Raw genomic sequence first — 23,406 nt, forward strand, 5'->3', positions numbered from 1 at the left:
TGTGGCCAAAAGAATAACTTGAACCCTCCATACCACGAATGTGTCCAGCACATGGCTTCCATTATAATAAGCCTGGTCATCTGTCAAAAGCGGAGAGCAGGAGGTTGTAACCCTGAGGAAAGAAGATGTACTAGAGGGAGGTAAGTGTCTCCATACAAGACACGAGTGGGCTGGTCATGAACTTGGCTGCCGACACCCTGGAAACAGACTGCTGCGTTGTAGATTTTCTGCTCCTTATTCCCCATATAGTGTACCCCCAACTTCTGACTCTCTTCTCTATTGAGTTTCAAGCCCCCAGGAATACTCCATCATACAGGGGATTGGCTGAGTAGTTTTCTGCGGACTTCTTAGCCTCCTTCAGAGAAACTGGGAGGAGTAAAGAGAGAGAATTTTCTCCTTTTCCTTGAACAATATTGAGCCACTGTGTCTTGAGAATGTAGAAGAGGATGGTAGAATATAAGAATCAAGAATAAATTAACTTTCCCCCTTAGAATAACATCCAAAATAATATATTTATTAGTTTCTCACCAATTGGTGAGATATAAAATCAAAATAATGATCATACTCTGGGCAAATAAAAGGTATATTACCTTTTATAACATATACCACTTCACATTTGACAGAGTAATTTTACATGCATTTACTTGTTTGATAAGGGTAGGTGGGATAGAAATTGTTTCTGAACAAGTTATAGATATAAAATATGCTCATCCAGACTAAGTGATTTGTCCAAGGATATGTAGTATACAATGAGCCAGGACTCTTGACGTGGGTGTCATACTTGACTAGGTCCAGAAACTTTGCAGTGCAGTGAGGAAGAGCAGAGTTTATTAACGTCTGGGCATTCTATAGATTTTTAGTTCTTAAAGCTTATTGTATTTATTATTGTGACAACTTTTTGATGCACTATTGCTTACATTTCATAGGCAGAAAAATTAAAAGTCAGGCTGTAATAAAATCAGGTAGTAATGATGGAAACAGGATTAGAAGCCAGGCTCCCTGAATGTGAACTTTATATTGCTCATATTCAGGTTTTGTCTACATTTCTCCCTATAATTAAAAGAACAGAAATAGTAATAATTGCAGATAAATTAATATCCACAGTTGATCTGGTTTATAAGTGACTATATTTCTCCATTATATCTTTCCTTCCCGACATGGTATGGTGTGCATTCTACCTCATCAGATAGGATCAATGTTTGTGTTTTGAAGGTCAAGAGATTGGCAGCAGTAGAAATTAAATTCCAGAATCCATCCATCAGCCAGGTATATTGCAAGCAGATGCTCTTTTTTTCTGAAATTGCCATGCCAGTGGCCTTAACCCTGATTTGGAAGGACAACTCAATCAACTACAGAAAGGAAAGCCTTCAGGGATTCTGGAGCCGTCTTGGACTTCTCCTGAATATCACTATCATTAAACAAATGGTTTATCAGGAGCTGTTTCTCCAGCAGATCTCTATCATGAGCTTATAATAGGTTGGAACTGGAAAATCTAAAAGTGCTTTATCTTTAATTATTAAAATAAAAATATTATTAAATTAATTATTAAAATAAAAGCCAGGATTCCTCAGTTGCCCACACATTTTTTAAGATCAACTTTATTCTGAAAAATATCCAGTGAGGCATTGATAAATTTGGAGCATTTTACAAGTTTAAACAGTAACCCTCTTTTGGCTTTGAGAATCAGGAAGATACAGGGAAAAAGTAGAAATTAAAGGCAAGTGAGAAGAAGCATATCAGGTAAAAGGCTAAAAGGAGCTTACAGGCTAAAAGATGTCAGAAAGAAGACAGCCAAAAAAAGAAAAATAAAAAAAAGCAGAAGAAGAAGAAGACAGATGAGGCCACTGGTCCTTAGCAGAAACTGCAAGATTCCCACATTCAGGTCAAAGGAGGGACATCTGTCTGGGGTTAAGTTTTACAACTTATAATTTAGAAACTTATACACTTCAGGACGTATACCCCTAAAGCACAAAATCTGAAAAGTACTGGACTTTGGACTTAATGTGATTCTATGACCAGCAGGCTGCCCATTAGGGCTAGAACATTCATAAAAGGCAGTTTTCAATGATCACCACCCATGAGTCTCCTACACATAATTTTAGGTTGCAAGAGAAGTCTCCAAGCCTGGCCAACTCCCTTCTCAGATCACACCTGAGTCTCGTGTCCTGGGAATTGTCCCTTCATCATTTGGCCTCTTCATGCTCATGGCCCATGTCACCCTCACTTGCCCATGATTGACACAGGTGATTTGCCCATACTTGCATTATTGGGTCTCGCCCAAAGCCTATTTTGGACTTTACTGTTCTCCTAACTAGTCTGAGTTCTGACAGAAAGAATTGGGAGGTAATATTCTATTTTCAGCTCTCTACTTAACTAGCACTGTAACCATGGGAAGTCAATTTCTTCACCTCTCTCGGCCTCACTCTTCTCAACTGCGCAACGAGGAAATTTGGCTTGAACAGTGAAGCTCCTCAGAGACCCAGGGAAAGGGTTACTTCCATGCACTCTCTGGCCAGATTTAGCTGAGTAGTATTTTAGAATTCTGTATAAAATTTTGTTTGAAAAAAGGCTTGGCCACTAAAAAGCGGTTTGCAAACTTCTGAACTAGAGGGTCACCAAATTCCATTTGAGATTCAGTAATTTAGTCCTTTATCCAATCATTTAATCTCATAATCAATCTTCATTTGAAAACTGAAGATCTAGCATTGCCTGATGAAAATATCTGGGGTTGAGGTGAATTATAAGCAACTAGAGAGCAGAGAATATACATTTTAGTATCTGCATATATATATATTTATCATGGGGTAAATTGTACTGCAGACACTTAGTACAATTCAGTAAACACTTACGGAGTGCCTGTTTTACACTTAGTACAATTCAGTAAACACTTACGGAGTGCCTGTTTTACACTTAGTACAATTCAGTAAACACTTACAGAGTGCCTGTTTTACACTTAGTACAATTCAGTAAACACTTACAGAGTGCCTGTTTTATACCGACACCTTCTTATTTCTAGGGATGCAAAGATGAGTCAGGCATTCTTTAACAGATCCAGTGGTCAAATGTTGGCAGGATGAAGAAATGAATATAAGTAAAAGAAGAGGGAAAACTCGGAGCAAAATTTTAGCCAAGTTGACATAGATATAGATTGGTAACCCACTTCATGGTGTATTTTATTATTTATCTAAGTTTCAATGAAAATTAAAAATCTAATAAGATGGACCATACTAATTTTGCTTGAGGAAAATTTTCCTTTCTTGGCTTTTTTTCAAACTTAGTAGAAGTCCTAAGTGTTATTTATATTCCATCCTGCAAAAGAATAATTTTCATGGCTGAGGCTGTTGTAGCCGACCCCTAAGTACTCACAAAATTTACCAATTTAAGGAGAAGTTTTGATATTACAATGTTCCTCTTGAACTCCTCCTTGAAACACCCTCTGAGCAACTGTCTGTCCACCGTCTGGTGGCCCATTCTGGTAGCTCTCACTGCAACAGTAAGCAAGCTCCAAAGGAAAGCTTATCAGTTCCATAAAGTCTTAACCGTCTACTTGTTTTTTTCAGCCAAATGACTCCCAGAAACAGTATCACGTACAGATATACAAGCATAGCCTCTGAAACCAAACTATTCTTCAAATGCTTGTTCTTCCCTGGTTTCCTAACTGAGAAATATAGATTAAAAAATAGTACAGTCATCCCCAGGTATTCATGGGGGATTGGTTCCAGGACCCGCCAGGGATACCAAAATCTGCAGATGATCCAATCCCATAGTCAGTGCTTGGTATCTGCAGGTGCTACACCTGCGAATACAGAGGGCTGACTGTTCCTGAGAGGCTGTTTGAGGATATGACAGATGGGAAACACTCAGAGTGTTATTGCACTTAAGAGAGCCCTAAAAGCTGCAGTTACTATTATCATTATCAAAATGTTTTTTAAAAACCCAGTGAGTTCAATACGATGTATGATGTCTACGTGGAAGATTTCTCATACCTGCCTTAAAAAATTTCACACTGAAACTGTGGAGCCCTCTGGATGAAAAGTGATCTTTCCAGAGCGGGAAATAGCAAGGGCTTGGGAGTCAAGGTGCTTGAGTATTGGCCCTACTTCTACCTCACTCAAGAATCACCAGAGATGCAGTAAAATGCAGACTCCAAGGCCCCACCTTAAACCTCTAGAGTTGGAATCTCCGGAGGTGGAGCTCAGGAGGCTCAAACACACAGCAGAGTCTCACACACATTCAGCCACCCAGGGTTTGTGCACCAGCTCAGCCATTTCCCTGCATCTAGCTTGCGATCTGGGGCCCGTTGCCTGATCTCTTCAAAACCTGTTTCCTCACTGGTAAAATGGGGCTGCTTGCTCACAAACACATTGTGGAAATCAAATGAGACAATGCACGGAACATGCTCAGCTAGCTGGTCAGGCACAGAGGAAATATGTTTGATATGTGATGGGTATTAGGTCCTTTAAGCTGTGTCCCTGTGTAGAATTAAATCATCAGAATGCACAGAAAAAACTTTTGGACAGTACTAATGTATGCATTGAATTCTATTGAGGAGTAAGTGCCCAGATAACTTTTTTTGCTGAACCTTGACTCTTTCTTGTGGTGGGCTTGGAGGTGGGCTGGGAGGACAACCCATCCTTCTGTAATAAACGAAGCACAGCAACTGGTGAGGCTGAGTGTGCTGAAACCCTTTGTTGTACTGAGGCAGAAAAACCAAAGTTTGAGTACCACTGCCCTAAATGGACTTGTATGATTTTTTTTTTTCAGGCAATATCATCCATCTCCTCACCCTCAATTCAGTCTTTGCTTTCATCTTCCACTCTTAGGGAACTTGGTGCCCAATTACAGTAACTCACTTATCCCAAATCCCTGGTTTATTTGTCTCTCCCCTTTCTTTAAAGTCTTCTAATATTGACTGAAATTTAAAAATTTGGACTATCTTATTTTATATTTATTTTAGGAAATTAAATCAGTCAATTCAATTCACTTATATAAGAGTGAATGAAAAACATACAAAATAAAGTCATGACTGTATGGAAAATATTCGTGTTCCTTATCTAAGAAAGCTGAAACAAGAGTAAGAAGAATCAAAACACTGATGGAAATAAACTTAGGTCAACAGTCAAAGAGAAATGAAACTTGTAATTTAACAATCAGGAAAAAATAAATACATCAAACAAAAAGCTGTTGTTAACAGAGTATAAAATACCAAATAAAAGAAAAGGCAATGAATAATCAAACCAAGATTTTATTGTAACTATGACTATACCTAAAATTGCCAAATATCTAAATAAAATAATGATTTCTAGTTACTCTTTTCTAAGTAATGCCAAATGTATATTAACAAACAGCTGAATGATTGAGTGTTTTGGTTTTCATCTGTATGTTTGCTGTCATGTAGATAAATACTCAGTCCAAAGAGTAGCATATTAGCAAATTGAAAAGCAAAGCAGCAACTCACTGAAGAAAGGATGAAGAATTTTTAATCCTTGTTTTATAGATAAATACCATGGAGAAATTTCCAAATCAAAACTCCATTATGCACCTGTTAGCGTCATTTTTAACTCTTGGTTGTGCTTTTTCTGCATTGATGAATCGTGAACTCTCAATATGCCTATTTCACTCTTATTTACATTTTAATATTATAATGTATATTTGTTAATGAAATAAACTCCAAATACAGATTTAATAACCACCCACTTATGTAGGCTTCCACACAAGGCTTTTGTAAAAATGGGGTTTCTTTTTAAGCAAAGCAAAATAGAAAAGTAATTTCTACAATTTACTGACAAGGACTACCAAAAAAAAAAAAAGACACTTTTTACATATACACATGAATGTATGAAGAATGGCTGGTCCATATTGATGTTCCAAGCTGAATATACATAAGCATAAATATTAGGTCTGGCATCTCTGTCTTTGAAGCAGTAAGGTTTTCTCTTTGGGGTAAAAGGGGAAGTCCTGGGAAAAATAGTAAAATTCTTTTATCCTTCCCTTATGTCCATCTTTCTCCCTTTCTCATCCTTCCTACTGTCACAGCCTGCTACATGCACAATACCTAGAATGTCAGGCGTAGGTCAATGGGTGTCACTGGTGGCAGAGGGTGAGGGGTCTCCTCATCACTTCTCAGTGCTTGGTGTCATGCACACATGTTTTAGGTTCAGGGATACTGAAGATCAACATATGCATTTGCATGTGAACTTTTCCCCACCAATTAAACCAGATGCAGTGAGAATTTTTTTTTTTTAGTATATTTGAATGTTGTTCTGGAAAAAAAGAGTATCCAGACACTTAACTGGCACAGAACGTTAAAACTGAAGAGAATTTGTATGCATTAGGCAACAATATGCAAAGAGTCAATTCCCAATCCTCTGTGCCGATGGACGATGCAGACTATCACAAACTGTGGATGATCTAACAGCCATTTGTGCTTGGCATTGATATGCTTTTGTAATTTAGTTTTGCCAGACATTTTTCTTTTAGTTTAGGCAAAAATGAAAATGTAGTATTTCTTGAGTATACAGGAATGATGCGTATGAATAACAGATTGAGGGAGGATGATTCAAAGCATATAATCTGGCCACTGTTAGAAGTAAACCATTTAATTTTTGATGTAGGGGAGGTAGAGAAGAAGCCAGTAGTTATTGGATATCTGTGCTATATCATGCCTTTTACATTCAGTATATAAGAAAATCTACAAGATAACCCTAGGTTATGTTTGCCCACTTTGTAGATGAGAAAACCTATTCTCAAAAAGTTCAATTAACTTACTTCTACCATTTTTCAGAACTTATGTCAATGAGGTGCTTTGCATTTCGTTTTGTTTTTGGATTATTGTTTGCAGGTATTGCTTTTCTACATGGAGTTGGGCTCTATGTCTTTGTCTTCTTTATCCTTTTGTCTTTCAAGTATGTAATTGTCTCAGAGTGGGCCTGTGAAACCCCCAGGGCTCCAAGAGCAGAGCTGAAAACCCACATACCAGGCCATTCTTCTTCTCTAATTAAAATATTTCTACCATTACTCTTCAATTATTTTTATGATTTAATTCTTAGAGCAGTTTTAGGTTTATAACAGAATTGAGGGGGAGGTACAGAGATTTCCCACATACCACCTGCCCTGCACATGCATAGCGTTCCTGGAATCATCACTGTCCTGAACGGTACCTTTTTTACCAAGGATGAACCTACGTATCATCATGGCCCAAAGTCCACAGTTTACATTATTTTTATTTATTTATTTTTTTAACATCTTTATTGGAGTATAATTGCTTTTCAATGGTGTGTTAGTTTCTGCTGTATAACAAAATGAATCAGCTATATGTATACAAATATCCCCATACCCCCTCCTTCTTGCATCTCCCTCCCACCCTCCCTATCCCACCCCTCTAGGTGGACACAAAGCACCGAGCTGATCTCCCTGTGCTATGAAGCTGCTTCCCACTAGCTAGCTATTTTACATTTGGTAGTGTATATATGTCCATGTCACTCTCTCACTTCGTCCCAGCTTACCCTTCCCCCTCCCCATGTCCTCAAGTCCATTCTCTACATCTGTGTCTTTATTCCTGTCCTGCCCCTAAGTTCTTCAGAACCAATTTTTTTTTTTTTTAGATTCCATATATATGTGTTAGCATACAGTATTTGTTTTTCTCTTTCTGACTGACTTGTTGGAAAATTTTTAATCACAGTTTCAATTTCAGTGCTTGTGATTGGTCTGTTTATATTTTCTATTTCTTCCTGGTTCAGTCTCGGAAGGTGGGCTTTTCTAAGAATTTGTCCATTTCTTCCAGATTGTCCATTTTATTGGCATATAGAAGCTTGCAGTAATCAATCGTGATCCTTTGTATTTCTGCAATTTCAGTTGTTACTTCTCCTTTTTCATTTCTAATTCTGTTGATTTGAGTCTTTTCCCTTTTTTTCTTGATGCGTCTGGCTAATGGTTTATCAATTTTGTTTATCTTCTCAAAGAACCAGCTTTTAGTTGTATTGATCTTTGCTATTGCTTCCTTCATTTCATTTTCATTTATTTTTGATAGGATTTTTATGATTGCTTTCCTTCTGCTAACTTTGGGGTTTTTTTCTTCTTCTTTCTCTAATTGCTTTAGGTGTAAGGTTAGGTTGTTTATTTGAGATTTTTCTTGTTTCTTGAGATAGGATTGTATTGCTATAAACTTCCCTCTTAGAACTCCTTTTGCTGCATCCCATAAGATTTGGGTCATCATGTTTTCATTGTCATTTGTTTCTAGGTATTTTTTGATTTCCTCTTTGATTTCTTCAGTGATCTCTTGGTTATTTACTAGTGTATTTTTTAGCCTCCATGTGTTTGTATTTCTTACAGATTTTTTTCCTGTAATTGATACCTAGTCTCATAGCATTGTGGGTCAGAAAAGATACTTGATATGATTTCAATTTTCTTAAATTTACCAAGGCTTGATTTGTGACCCAAGATGTGATCTATCCTGGAGAATGTTCCATGAGCACTTCAGAAGAAAGTGTATTCTGTTGATTTTGGATGGAATGTCCTATAAATATCAATTAAGTCCATCTTGTTTAATGTGTACTTTAAAGCTTGTGTTTCCTTATTTATTTTCATTTTGGATAATCTGTCCATTGGTGAAAGTGGGGTGTTAAAGTCCCCTACTATTACTGTGTTACTGTCAATTTCCCCTTTTATGGCTGTTAGCATTTGCCTTATGTATTGAGGTGCTCCTATGTTGGGTGCATAAATATTTACCATTGTTATATCTTCTTCTTGGATTGATCCCTTGATCATTATGTAGTGTCCTTTTTTGTCTCTTGTAATAGTCTTTATTTTAAAGTCTATTTTGTCTGATATGAGAATTGCTACTCCAGCTTTCTTTTGATTTCCATTTGCATGGAATATCTTTTTCCATCCCCTCACTTTCAGTCTGTATGTGTCCACAGGTTTGAAGTGGATCTCTTGTAGACAGCATATATACAGGTCTTGTTTTTGTATCCATTCAACCAGTCTCTGTCTTTTGGTTGGAGCATTTAATCTATTTACATTTAAGGTAGTTATTGATATGTATGTCCCTATTACCATTTTCTTAATTGTTTTGGGTTTGTTATTGTTGGTCTTTTCCTCCTCTGTGTTTCCTGCCTAGAGAAGTTCCTTTAGCATTTGTTGTAAAGCTGGTTTGGTGGTGCTGAATTCTCTTAGCTTTTGCTTGTCTGTAAAGGTTTTAATTTCTCTGTCAAATCTGAATGAGATCCTTGCTGGGTAGAGTAATCTTGGTTGTAGGCTTTTCCCTTTCATCACTTTAAATATGTCCTGCCACTCCCTTCTGCCTTGCAGAGTTTCTGCTGAAAGATCAGCTGTTAACCTTATGGGGATTCCCTTGTATGTTATTTGTTGCTTTTCCCTTGCTGCTTTTAATATTTTCCCCTTGTATTTAATTTTTGATAGTTTGATTAATATGTGTCTTGGCATGTTTCTCCTTGGATTTATCCTGTATGGGACTCTCTGTGCTTCCTGGACTTGATTGACTATTTCCTTTCCCATATTAGGGAAATTTTCAACTATAATGTCTTCAAATATTTTCTCAGTCTGTTTCTTTTTCTCTTTTTCTTCTCGGACCCCTATAATTCGAATGTTGGTGCGTTTAATGTTGTCCCCGAAGTCTCTGAGACTGTCCTCAATTCTTTTCATTCTTTTTTCTTTATTCTGCTCTGTGGTAGTTATTTCCACTATTTTATCTTCCAGGTCACTTATGCATTCTTCTGCCTCAGTTATTCTGCTATTGATTCCTTCTAGAGAATTTTTAATTTCATTTATTGTGTTGTTCATCATTGTTTGTTTGCTCTTTAGTTCTTCTAGGTCCTTGTTAAACGTTTCTTGTATTTTCTCCATTCTATTTCCAAGATTTTGCATCATCTTTACTGTCATTATTCTGAATTCTTTTTCAGGTAGACTGCCTATTTCCTCTTCATTTGTTTGGTCTGGTGGGTTTTTACTTTGCTCCTTCATCTGCTGCATATTTCTCTGCTCATCTTGCTTAACTTACTGTGATTGGGGTCTCCTTTTCACAGGCTGCAGGTTCTTAGTTCCCTTTGTTTTTGGTGTCTGCCCTCAGTGGGTGAGTTTGGTTCAGTGGCTTGTATAGGCTTCCTGGTGGAGGGGACTGTTGCCTGTGTTCTGGTGGATGAGGCTGGATCATGTCTTTCTGGTGGTCAGGACCATGTCAGGTGGTGTGTTTTGGGGTGTCTGTGCACTTACTATGATTTTAGGCAGCCTCTCTGCTAATGCGTGGGGTTGTGTTCCTGTCTTGCTAGTTGTTTGGCATGGAGTGTCCAGCACTGGAGCTTGCTGGTCATTGAGTGGAGCTGGATCTTAGCATTGAGATGGAGAGCTCTGGGAGAGCTCTTGCCAATTGATATTACGTGGGGCTAGGAGGTCTCTGGTGGTCCAATGTCCTGAACTCAGCTCTCCCACCTCAGAGGCTCAGGCCTGACAGCTGGCCGGAGCACCAAGACCCTTTTGGGAAGTCTGAGGTCTTCTGCCAGCATTTAGTAGGTGTTCTGTAGGAGGTGTTCCACATGTAGATGAATTTTTGATATATTTGTGGGGAGGAAGGTGACCTCCATGTGTTACCCTTCCACCATCTTGAAAGTCCTACAACCTATTTTGTTCAGCCCAGAAAACCAGCTGGAACTTCGGACCAGTGGCTGTGGCTCACCATTGCTGGTCTCTCATTCCACAGTTTACATTAGGGTTCACTCTTGGTGTTGTATATTCCATGGGTTTCGACAAATGTGTAATGACATATATCCACCATTTAATATCATACAGAGTATCTACACCCTAAAAATTCTCTGTGTTCTGCTTATTCATACTCCCACCCCCAGCAACCACTGCTCTTTTTACTGTCTCCATAGTTTTGCCTTTTCCATGATGTCATATAGCTTTTCCATGCAGTATGTAGCCTTTTCAGTTTGGCTTCTTTCACTTAGTAACATGCATTTAAGGTTCCTCAATGTCTTTTCATAGCTTCACAGATCACTTCTTTTTAGTGCTGAGTAATATTCCATTGCCTGGATGTATCACAGTTTATTTATCCATGCACCTACTGAAGAACATCTTGGTTGCTTCCAAATTTTGACAATTATGAATAAAGTTACTACAAACACCCTTGTGCAGCTTTTTGTGTGGACATAGAGTTTTCAGTCTTTTGGGGTAAATCCCAAGGAGCATTGTTGATGGATCATAAGGCAAGAGTTGTTGAGTTTTGTAAGAAACTGCCAAATTCTGTTCCAAAGTGGCTGTCCCACCAGCAGTGTATGAGAATTCCTGTTGCTCCACATCCTCACCAGCATTTGGTGTTGTCAGTGTTCTGGATTTTGGCCATTCTAAAAGGTGTTTAGTGGTTTCTCATTGTTATTTTAACTTGCATTCCCCAGCTACCACTACTTGTTTGTATGTTTATTTGCCTGATATATAAAATACACAATTAAATAGTTTTACTCTCATTTTATGTGATTCTCTTGTAAAAGATATATAATAATTGTAATAATCATCAATAAAAATACTAACTAATCTTTATTGAGCACTGGCCATGCTCCAGAAACTAATCCTATAATTTACTTACTTCTTAATTCTCATTTTACATATGAGAACTTGAAGCACAAAAGAACTGTCTAAATTTACAGTTTGAATTTTAAACACTAATATATTTTTATTCAATTTATAAACTTTGTATTTTAAAAAGGGAGTTTAGCCTATTTATTTATTTGTCTATTTTTGGCCACACTGCACAGCTTGAGGGATCTTGTGGGATCTTAGTTCCCCAACCAGGGAGTAAACCCACACCCTGGGCAGTGAAAGCACAGAGTTGTAACCACTGGACTGCCAGGGAATGCCCTATTTTTTTAATAATAGTAAGCTTTTTGGGTTTTACTTTTGTCATACTGTTTTTGATATCTAATTTTTTTTGTTTGTTTTGGGGGTATTTTGGTGCTTGCCTTTTGTTACTTCTCCAGTCTATCTTTTGCTAAGTTACTTTTTCTAAATATTTCGATTTGGTTTGGTTTATCTTTTCTTTGATATTTTCATCTTCACTTTGTTCTTCTGATTTATAAGAAATAAATTCTGTCGAATTAAACCAGATTAGCTTTTGATATTAAAAAATACATTTACATTTATATTTTTAATAAATGTCATTGTAAAGAGAACACTCTTCCCTTTCAGCTCATACTACCACTTCTTTATACACTTCCAATCTCTTGTAGATAATATCTGAGACTTTTTAAAACTAGGAATTACTCATTTTTTTAAAAAAGTCATCTATTGTATCTTTTAAGTATATGTTTAACTTATGAAGTTTTACATTGTATTTACAATAATTATTTACATAAACTGTTTAACTGCTTTTCAATTCTGAGGCTTTTTTGTTTGCTACAACTCCCCCATTTTTATTATTTAATTTTTATTTACATTTGGGTAAGTTAGAGTGTACCTTCACGTAGTATTTTAAAGAAGTATACATGGATGTTTATTTTCTGAATTCATATATACCTGATAAAGTCTTTGCTGCTCTTTGTGTTCACTTAATTTATAGAGTTAGCTTTTCCCTACCAACATTATAAATATCTATTGATTTTCTTCCTACCCATATATTGCAGGTGAGGTTTGTAGTGGTTTTATGGATAAGCTGTTTTTACTGCATGAGTCTTTACAGAATATTTTCATTTTCCTGGCAGTCCAAAAATTTCAGTAGGAAATATGTTGGTATTTGCCACTTCTCATTAAATTTACCTGTTTCATGATGGGGACTTTTCAATGTGCATGCTCTTGTCTTCCTTTAGCTCAAGAAACTTCCAGTATTATGCCATAATTACTGATATTTAGTTCATCTTTTTCTTCTTCAGAAACATTATTTGTTTATTGAGTCTCCAGACTATATCTTAAAAAATTGTCCCATCATTTTTATTTTTATTTTTTGACTTTTTCTCTGAGTTCTAAGAATGTATTTCAAGTTTATCCTCCATATTACAGGCTCTATTTTCTACATTGGCAATTCTGCTTTTTATTGACCCCAGTGATGATTTTGCATTTCTTCAGCTTAATCATTACTTAAAAAATAAATTTACACAATTTGTATGTGAATTTAGTAGTACGTTAGAGTTTGTATACATATAATTTATACATTTTAAATTAAGTTTTTAATTTTCCAAGCCCCGATTAACCTCAGCCTGCAGCTCATTAACTAGTTTCTTTTCAGCACAGTTCACTGACTTCTCAGGTCTATTTTTACTTACTTGTTGTTAGATAATTTATTGCAGTACAGAGAGGGGTTAAGAAAATGAATATAGTGAACTCAAGTTAAATTAAGGCAAGTGACAGAAGGAGCTATTTAGAGTTAAATGTTACTGTGACTGTTCAGCCTTTACAAGACAACTGAAGAATCTCTTGTATTCTGGCTGGTGGTGAAGTTAATTGAGGAGGGAGAGAAGAGGAAAATGGCATTAGAGGCTCTTAAAGAACTATACAGGAACACAAAACCAGAAAGTAAAAACCTACATCATGCCTGGTGATACAAATTAGTGTGAATATGCCCAACAACCCATAAGTAACCTAGAAAATCTCTACAGAGATGGAAACCTAACGTTAGTCTGACGGGGTCACTATGCAGATAGAACTTGGAAATTTATGTAAATATAGCATCATTTGTATCAAAGGTTGGCAGGACCTATGGGTATAGGGGTTGTAACAGTAATCCCAACATTACAACACATCCTATTAAATTATCCCAAATACTTACTATGATGCTTTTGCAATCATCACATCAAAACTCCCAGCCTCCCTCTCTCCCCATGGAGATCAGCTAGGCTCAGAATGGGCTTTAGACATTAGGATTGGAACTGCAGCCTCCACCATAGCCTCTGTTCCCAAAGCTGGATGATTTCCCAAGTTTCAAAATATCCATTTTCAGCTCATTGTCCTTTCTGTGTTTATTGCTCTTCTATGTGGGAAACTGGACAAATTTGTAAAATAAACTTCAAGTTTCTTCCCTTTCTCTCTCTGCTTCTTGCCACCATTTTTGAGTAAATATTTTTGAATCTGAGCTGGGAGTTAAAACAACTGGGAAACACTCACAGCCTCTGAAAGTTATTGGCTCACTCCTTTTCCATCACATTCTTGTTCCTGTCTAGACTCTTCTGATACTGGGAAGCAAGGAAATGAATCACTTCTCCAGAATTTCACGGCTACAGTGCCCCCTTGTGCAACTTGATAAGGGCCAGAATGGCGGAGATCCAAGAGAAACAAAAAAGGCTAAAATAGGATTATTTTAAGGTTTTTGTTTCCAAATATATAGAGGAGCCAAAATGCATTTTCACACACAGCATTTTTATTTTCTTTTTGCTTTCATTGCCTATATAAAGGAAAACACTTTGTTTTTAAAAAGGGGAAATCCACCTCTGAAATTATGGAACACTGACACAGCATCATTCATCTTGGCAAAAGTTGACTGAGCAGATGATGTAGATCCACTTAACTTGGACTCAATCAAAGGTTTTGCTATTTTCATTTCACAGGCCAGATGTAGCTCATCATCGGTTGGAATCAATTCCAGAAGAGGTGTTAGAGTCTGTTGGTCCAAGAGAAAGTCTGATCCAGGCACCAAAAAGAGCCATAAGGAAAACGGATACTATCTCCACTGATCTCCCAACAATTTAGTTAGTCCAATATTCAGTTCAGATTAAGCAGTGGGATAACCTAGAAGTGATGCTATTTTAGTTAATTTATAAGTTACTAAGTCCCCAGTCATTGCGAAATCATCTCCTACATCCTATCTCTGTGAAGACACTGCCATATCTGAAGGGATAGGAAAACTGAATAATTAATAATGCGCACTCTTGGTTTCCAATAAATAGGAAAAGGTAGAAACCAATTACATGCTCAGGATATGTTTAATTGGGCTACTTGAGTCATCTGTGTTAACTTGAATCTGACCACCAAATACTTTATAATTTGTTACTGCAGCTCCTACATCTCAAAAGAAAACAAATGGTTAACTTATTGAATAGAACACAATGAATCAACATTATATGGCTGAAATAAAAAGAAGTTTAGAACCTTTTTTTTTCTTATACATATTCCTGTCAACTCATTGAAGCCTTTCCTGACAACCATATCAAATGTTACTCTTTTTGTTCTCTATCTTAATTACATTACATTTTAAGCTTATTAGTTTAATGAATGTCTCTTTCAATCGAATGTAAGCTCCAGAAGGGTAATATGATGTTTCCCTTGCAAATATAGACAGTATTTTGCACGCAGTGCTAATTTAATAAATATCTGTTGAATTATGAATCCAGTTCAAAAATCTCATGGTTAAACTGAGACTCAAAGATGTTAAGTGACTAATTTGTTGACCCCCATCCTTTTATTTACATTTTTGCAAGGCCAGAATAATTGGAAAAGAAGTAAAACAATAAAGAGCTTTGTTGGCTGGGAGCAAGGTAAAGAAAGTACAGTACAGAGACATTTCTAAGATTTTAGAAAGAAAGTGAAGAGCAGGACTGAGCCAAAAGAAAAAATGTGAAAAAGAAAAAAAAGTCACCTTCCATATCCTTTTTTAAAAATAAAGTCAGTATTTTGAATATGATTCAAAATTTCTATGTCTGTTTTACATCAAGTGCATTTTTTTTTAACCTTTGACATCCTTCACCCATTTCTCCCACACGCCCCCCACTCTTTGTCTCTGGCAACCACCAATCTGTTTTCTGTATCTATGAGCTTGGTTTTTTCTTACTGTTTGTTTTCAGATTCCACATATAAGAGAGATCATATGGCATTTGTCTTTGTCTGTCTGACTTATTTCACTTATCATCATGCCCTTGAGGTCCAACCATGTTGTCACAAATGACAGGAATTCCTTCTTTTTTATGGCTGAGTAGTATTCCATTGTGTATATATACCACATCTTTATCCATTCATCCATCCCTGGACACTTAAGTTGTTTCCATATCTTGGCTATTATAAATAATGTAGCAATTAACCTGGAGGTGCAAATATCTTTTTGCGTTAGTGTTTTCATTTTCTTCAGGTAAATACCCAAAGGTGAAATTGTTGGATGATTTTTTGAGGAACCTCCATACTGTTTTCCACAGTGGCTGCACCAAGTCATACTCCCTGCTAACACTGAACAAAGGTTCCCTTTTCTTCACATCCTTGTCAACACTTGTTATTTCTTATCTTTTTAATAATAGCCATTTGAACAGGTGAGGGGTGATATCTCAATCTGGTTTTGATTTGCATTTCCCTGATGATTAATGATGTTGAGCATCTTTTCATGTTGGCCATCTATATTTCTTCTTTGGAAATAATGTCTACTCGATATTCCACCCATTTTTAAATCAGATTGTTTGGTTTTTTATTATTTACTTCATTCTCTACTATGTTTCATATAAAATATCCTACATATAATTTTTTTTTAAATTTCAAGACAATAAAGCAGGGAAATGTTATGTATGGTCATGAGGGAAAAGAGTCAATAGAAGATAAACCAGAGATGACCCAGATGTTGGGACAATAATACAGGAATTTTAATTTAACTACAATAAAAATCTTTAAAGATTTATATGGAAAAAATGGACCACATATGAGAAGAGATGAGGAATTTCAGCAAAGACTTAGAACGTATAGTGAAGATCCAAATGTGAAAGTTAGAAGTATAAGATGCTGTATCAAAATTGAAAAGTTTTTTGAGAATTCCCTGGCGGTTCAGTGCTTTGGATTTCATACTTCCATTGTAGGGGGCACAGGTTAGATCCCTGGTCAGGGAACTAAGATCTCACAAGCCACCCAGTGTGGTCAAAAACAAACAAACAAGCAAACAAAACCAAAAAAACCACGACACACAAATTAAAAAAAAAATTTTTTTTAAAGAATTATCAAATGGACTTTATAGCAGACTGGACACAGAAGAAAAGTAAGTGAATTTGAAAACAGATTAGTTGATTGTATAAAAATTAAAACACAAAGAATAAAAAAAACAGGAGTCTGAAATATGTGGGATAATATCAAATAGTTTAATATGCACGTAGGTGGAGTCTTAGAAAGAGAAGAGAGAAAGGAAGTGAAGAAATATGTAAAGAAATAATGTATGAGAACTTTCCAGAACTGCTGAAGGATACCTACTCACTGATATAGAAAGCTCAGTGAAAACTCTTAGTTAAATAAATAAGAAAACATTTCACAAAGGCATCTCAATCAAAGTGCACAAAAAACCAAAGATGAAATCTTACAATTATTCAAAGAAAAAAGACTAGGAACAACAACATGAATGACAGTTAACTTCTCACCAGAAACAATGGAGACCAAAAGACAATGAAATGCCACCTTTAAAGTGTTTAAATTTGAAAATTGTCAACCTACAATTCTTCAATCAGTGAAAATAATTTTCAAAAGTCAAAATCAAGCAAAGACATTTCAGAGAGACAAAAACTTAGGTGATTTGACTCAGTTAGGTGATTTCACTCTAATAAGTACTAAAAGATACAGATCATTTCCAAAATGAAGGAAAATTATATCAGATGGAACTCTGAATCTAAAGGAAGAAAGAGGGAGCACCAGAAATGAAATTATCTACATAAATGTAAAGTCTTATATGTATTTTCAAGTTTTGTCACAATATTCTTAACTATTTAAAGCAATATTTATGTATGTATTATATATGCGTTTATTCTTTTTTTTTTTTTAGAATGTTCATGCTGTTTCACTGCTTTTTTTTTTTTTTAATTTATTTTTATTTATTTATGGCTGTGTTGGGTCTTCGTTTCTGTGCGAGGGCTTTCTCTAGTTGTGGCAAGCGGGGGCCACTCTTCATCGCGGTGCACGGGCCTCTCACTATCGTGGCCTCTCTTGTTGCGGAGCACAGGCTCCAGACGCACAGGCTCAGTAGTTGTGGCTCACGGGCCTAGTTGCTCCGCGGCATGTGGGATCTTCCCAGACCAGGGCACGAACCCGTGTCCCCTGCATTGGCAGGCAGATTCTCAACCACTGTGCCACCAGGGAAGCCCCGCGTTTATTCTTACAATATATATTTCTGTGCATTTATCCCTATAAAAGTTATAATATATTTTAAAGTTACAACTCTGTAACATATTTATAAATGTAATATGTATATCACAATATTATGGAATACACATAATTACATGAGCAAAGTATTTATTATATTATATAAAAGTAGTATACAAACTACTTTTGAAGTAGTACAAGATGTCTTATGTAATCCTCATGAGAAACACAAAGAAAAAACCTGCAGTAGGTACACCAAAGAAAATAGGAAGAAATCAAATTATACTACAAAAAAATCATCAAATCACAAAAGAAGCCAGCAAAAGATGAAGGAACATAGGAAGCACAAAACAGCCTGAAAACAATAAAATGTTTACAAATAATAAATGTTGGAGAGGGTATGGAGAAAAGGGACCCCCTCCTACACTGTTGGTGGGAATGTAAATTGGTATAGCCACTATGGAGAACAGTATGAAGGTTCCTTAAAAAACTAAAAATAGAGTTACCATCTGATCCAGGGATCTCACCCCTGGGCAAATATCTATAGAAAACTTTAATTTGAAAAGATACATGCACCACAATGTTCATAGCAGCATATTTGCAATAGCCAAGACATGGAAGCAACCTGTCAACAGATGAATGGATAAAGAAGATGTGGCATATGTATACAATGGAATATTACTCAGCCATAAAAAAAGAATGAAATAATGCCATTTGCAGCAACATGGATGGACCTAAAGATTATCATATTAAGTGAAGTAAGCCAGACAGAGAAAGACAAATATCATATGATATCACTTATATGTAGAATCTAAAAAAAAAAATACAAATGAACTTATTTACAAAACAGAAATAGACTCACAGACATAGAAAACAAACTTATGGTTACCAAAGGGGAAACGTGTGTGTGTGGGAGGAATAAATTAGGAATTTGGGATTAACACATACATACTACTATATATAAAAAGATAAAACCAACAAGGACCTACTGTACAGCACAGGGAACTATACTCAATATTTTGTAATGACCTATGAGGGAAAAGAATCTGAAAAAGAATATATATATGTATATAATATATATATATTATATACATATATATATCTGAATCTGTGCTATACACCTAAAACTAACACAACATTGTAAATCAACTATATTTCAATAAAAATAAAAAAATAAAAATAGCAGAAGGGAAGAACTGGGAACTGTCATGCCCTGTTGACCAGATGTAAACTTGTACAATCACTTTGCAGAACAAACTTATCATATCTACCAAAGTTGAAGATGCTTATAACTATCATCCAGGATCCTCTTCAAGCAAAATAAATGAGACAATGAGACATATACATGGACAATTATTGTACCAAGGTCTTAAAAATTGATATAGTAATAAGTAGTAATAATAGTATGAATAGTATTTTAAATGGAAACAATATAAATGCCCATTAGCAGGGGAATAGGAAAATTTTAAATATTGTATTCACATAACAGAATACTATATAGCAATTAAAATATAAACACCAGAGCTAACTGTACCAACACAGATACATCTAAAAAAGCAATGACATATGAAGACCAAAAAAACAAGAATCAGAATGATACAGTATATTACCATTTATGCAAAATTTTAAACACACAAATAAAACTATACTTTTGGACATGTATTTGCATAAGTAGTAAAAATATAAAAATAAGGTCATGAAGGATACACAACAACCATGGGGTAGTGGTAGGTAAGGCGACATACTGCTTAAATACCATCTTAACTCATATCAGTGTTATTATACTATCTTTGGTTGGTAATTATCTGATAAATCTTTCTCTATTAATTTTTAAACATTCTTTGTCATTTTTGAAACTTATTTCTCTTCTAAGTGGCATATAGCTAGGTTTTGTTGTTGTTATTTTAAATTATTCTGTTGATTTCTATGAAACAAAAAGCCAAAGACCACCCAGACACCCAGACTGCTGCAGGGTAACCTCAAGTGCACAGCTGCTCAGGTAGTTGCTGCAGAGTCTGCCAGGAGCCAGCTGGGGGGTCTTTGGGATTATTTCACACAGTTGTCTCCCTGGGGTTAGGAGGGCATCATCTCGTGATGTTTTCCATTCCTAGGACATCGTTGCGGGATGCAATCACAAAATCCTCACCACATACTTAGGGGAAGACACGCTTTGAAAAAAAATAATGGCATAAGGAGAAATCTATTGGAATCCCAACTACATATTTAATCATCATAATATGATTTGATGCCTATTAAATCAAATCATGTCCTTATACAACTGTACATCCTTTTCCATAATGTGGAAAGAATGATACATAGCATTATCTAACCTAACATTTATTCACTCAGCACATATTAACTTAGTATTTACAGGATGCACGATGCTGTACTAGCCACGAAGGTGATGTAACACTTAAGACCGACTTGATCGTGTCCTTCAGGAGTTTACAGCTGATCAGAGAGATAAGGTGCACAAATTCACATCTCTATACCACTGAGTTCCTTAAGTGTTTTTCCATGTATTATTCCACTTAATTCTCATCACACTCTGTGAGATAATTTTTATTTCCCAAGAAAAGTGGGCATCAAATAAATCACATGGCTAGTAAGTTGTTAGGTCTGTTATATATCTTGAAATCTCAATCCTAAGTCCCTCCAGGCAGCAAGATGTTCCCTTTGCAGTGATAGGAGATGGCTCACCAGACGCTGAACAGCCCATTCATGGCTTTTTCCTCTTTCCATCCTCTCGGCTTACACTTTCCCTACAATACCCAACTCCTATTCATTTTCAAGCTCAACTATGAAAAGCACCCAGATGTCATAAGTGAGAATCAGTTGCTACCCTCTCTCATTTCAACAGCTTTTTGGATACTTCTCAAGTTGCTGATTCAATTCCAGGGAGAAGAGAAGAAATTTTTATCCAGCATTACTGAAGTTCAGGCATACAATAATGTTATAAGGTACTATTCTTACCATGCTGAAGATAATTTAGAGCAGTAATTTAAAATTGAGGTTCTATAAACATTCCAGTCCATTCCATTCCATTACTAGTCATGTTATGTTACCCTTAGTAAGATGGGATAATTAAAGCACCCAACTCCAAGGGCTTTTGTAAGGACTGGATCTAATAATGCAAACGAAGTGTCCGATTCATAGTAAATGCTCCATGCATGTTAGCTATTGTTAGTTAACATATGAAGAAACTAAGGCTAATAAAGATTAAGTAAAGGTTATTTAAGCCTCCCAAGACTAGTAGGCTAACAGTGGTGGAGATTGGATTGAAAACAGATTACTCTAACTTCAGCTTTGGAGTTATGCTTTTTTCTTGAGAACAACTGTACCCAAAGTTTAAAGTTACATACTCATATCCCAGAAAAAAAAGAGCATGTACTCCAAACATTTATTATAAATGTTATCTGCAATACTCTAATAATAAAGTATATACATTACTAATAACACACAAAATTAGAAATCAAAGGAAGGCTATAGGGCTTCCCTTGTGGCGCAGTGGTTGAGAATCTGCCTGCCAATGCAGGGGACACGGGTTCGAGCCCTGGTCTGGGAAGATCCCACATGCCGCAGAGCAACTAGGCCCGTGAGCCACGACTACTGAGCCTGTGCGTCTGGAGCCTGTGCTCCGCAACAAGAGAGGCCGCGATAGTGAGAGGCCCGCGCACCGTGATGAAGAGTGGCCCCCGCTTGCCGCAACTGGAGAAAGCCCTCACACAGAAACGAAGACCCAACACAGTCAAAAATAAAAATAATAAATAATAAATAAAAAATGTTTAAAAAAAAGGAAGGCTATAAAAAATAAATACAAGTTTAGCATACTTTCACTTCAGATTATTATTCTTACTACCTCTAGGTGAGTGTTTGTCTAATTCTAGTTTGTATCCCTAACCCTAGTGTAAAATATAATGTCTTGCCTATAGCAGATGCTCAATAAGTGTGGTGAATAAAAGAGTATGAGGTTTTACTCACAGCTGTAACATACGGATATATTTGAATGCAAATGTGCTCAAAAGTAGCGTCTTTGAATTGATTTTTAATATATCTGCTAGCTTTCAGCTGCTAAAGGTCAAGCTTCAGTCATCTTCCTCAGAGCATTAGTTAAAAGAGAGTTTGTTATACAGCATGAACAGCTGGTATCCCAAAAGGGACATTTGCAAGGAAAAGGAGGAAGGTCCTCAAAGGCATACAGATCCCATTCAAAATTGTTTGCTTAATTCTCCTATCTGTAATCCTACAGAAGATGAATGCTGTTGCTGTCTCTTTAAAAACTCTAGATCTGCTGGGGAATTTGTGATTGTTTTATAACCACAGTTCTTGAATTTTTTTCGATGAATGGAATAAACTGTAGGTGTAGATCTTCAACCTGGAGGTGACTGCCTGTGGACCGGATGGAAGTGTGTTTCATTTCCTTCCTCACCAGATGAGAGGGTATAAAAGCAGTCACCTGTCAACCCACTCCAGCGATGAAATTCAGCAGCCTATTGTCCCAATCACTGCTCTCAATCACTCTAAACGGCCTCCAGAGGCCATCATTATTATAGGACATGCTCCTAAGAGTAGATAAATGGAACTCCACCTGCCAGCCTGCATAGGAAAAGATGGACATTCCTGGCCAAAAATATGAAAGGGCCTGGAGCTTTATTGACATTTACATCAAAAATAGTTAGCAGTGAAAGCAGCTGTTGTGGAGTGCTTTCACCGCGACGTGTTTGGAATATGCTGTGAATTGAAATACAGACCTCCCGATAAGCAATTTACCTTCTGTCAGTCTCCATGTGCTTGCAGCATTACTGAGTACTCGCTGTGATAGGCCACTTAAAGCCGCACATGTGTACAGTTTGGATGAAAGATTAACTACAATTTGAGGCAGGAAGTAACGAATTGTGGCGTGTCATTCATAATGGCCTACATTGTCATCTGCAGGGTGACACCCTAGCAAGAAGGTGCCTCTGTTGTGACTGCCTTATGGAATCAGATGTCATTCATTCTAACGAAGGTCTGACTACAATTCTAACAAGCAGAGAGCAAGACAGCTTAGGACTAGGACCATTAATCTGCCTTGTTTGTTGACACTGCAGTTATGACTAAAATGCCATTATGCAAGAAATTCTTTCAGAAGTAATTCAATAGGGGCAATTGTCACACAGTGTATAACGGCCCAGAACAAAGGATGTGCAAGGAGTTAATTTCTGTATTCTTCGCAGTTGATTCAGTCCATTGAATTCTCCCTCCCTTTAAAAATTTCTACTAGATGAAATATATTATGATGCCCCATGAGTAAAGTACTGGTTGCTATATCTAAGCAATATCTAGAATTCCAGTCTCTTCAATACAAAATTCTGTACCAAGTTTTGGTTGGCA

General features: G+C 36.5%; 2 protein-coding genes and 1 long non-coding RNA gene across 15 annotated transcripts in view; 1 reads left to right on the top strand and 2 right to left on the bottom strand.

Annotated features, from left to right (window-relative positions):
• The window catches only part of LOC309615355 (uncharacterized protein), a 282,265-nt gene that overhangs the window by 158,160 nt on the left and 100,699 nt on the right, over positions 1-23,406 (bottom strand). Inside the window, exon 3 of one of the 13 annotated variants that reach the window (XM_082364851.1) lies at positions 12,734-14,599. The exons of the other annotated variants lie outside the window; for them this stretch is intronic. Within the exon in view, the coding sequence (XP_082220977.1) occupies positions 14,593-14,599 (7 nt within the window). The 3' untranslated portion in view covers positions 12,734-14,592. Of the gene's footprint in view, positions 1-12,733; positions 14,600-23,406 lie in introns of those variants that run through there. 13 annotated transcript variants of the gene reach the window in all.
• LOC309615363 (uncharacterized protein) overlaps positions 1-23,406 on the top strand; it is a gene marked incomplete at its 5' end in the record, with an annotated part of 179,177 nt that overhangs the window by 120,030 nt on the left and 35,741 nt on the right. The gene's annotated exons all lie outside the window — the stretch shown is intronic.
• LOC309615372 lies at positions 1,173-8,422 on the bottom strand. The gene is made up of 2 exons (XR_014236779.1): positions 2,986-8,422; positions 1,173-2,856 (listed from the first exon to the last, which is right to left on the bottom strand). It is a non-coding gene; the product is annotated as an uncharacterized lncRNA (long non-coding RNA).

The sequence above is a fragment of the Balaenoptera borealis genome, assembly GCF_965194805.1.
Source record: "Balaenoptera borealis genome assembly, chromosome: 17".
Taxonomy (NCBI): Eukaryota; Metazoa; Chordata; class Mammalia; order Artiodactyla; family Balaenopteridae; genus Balaenoptera; species Balaenoptera borealis.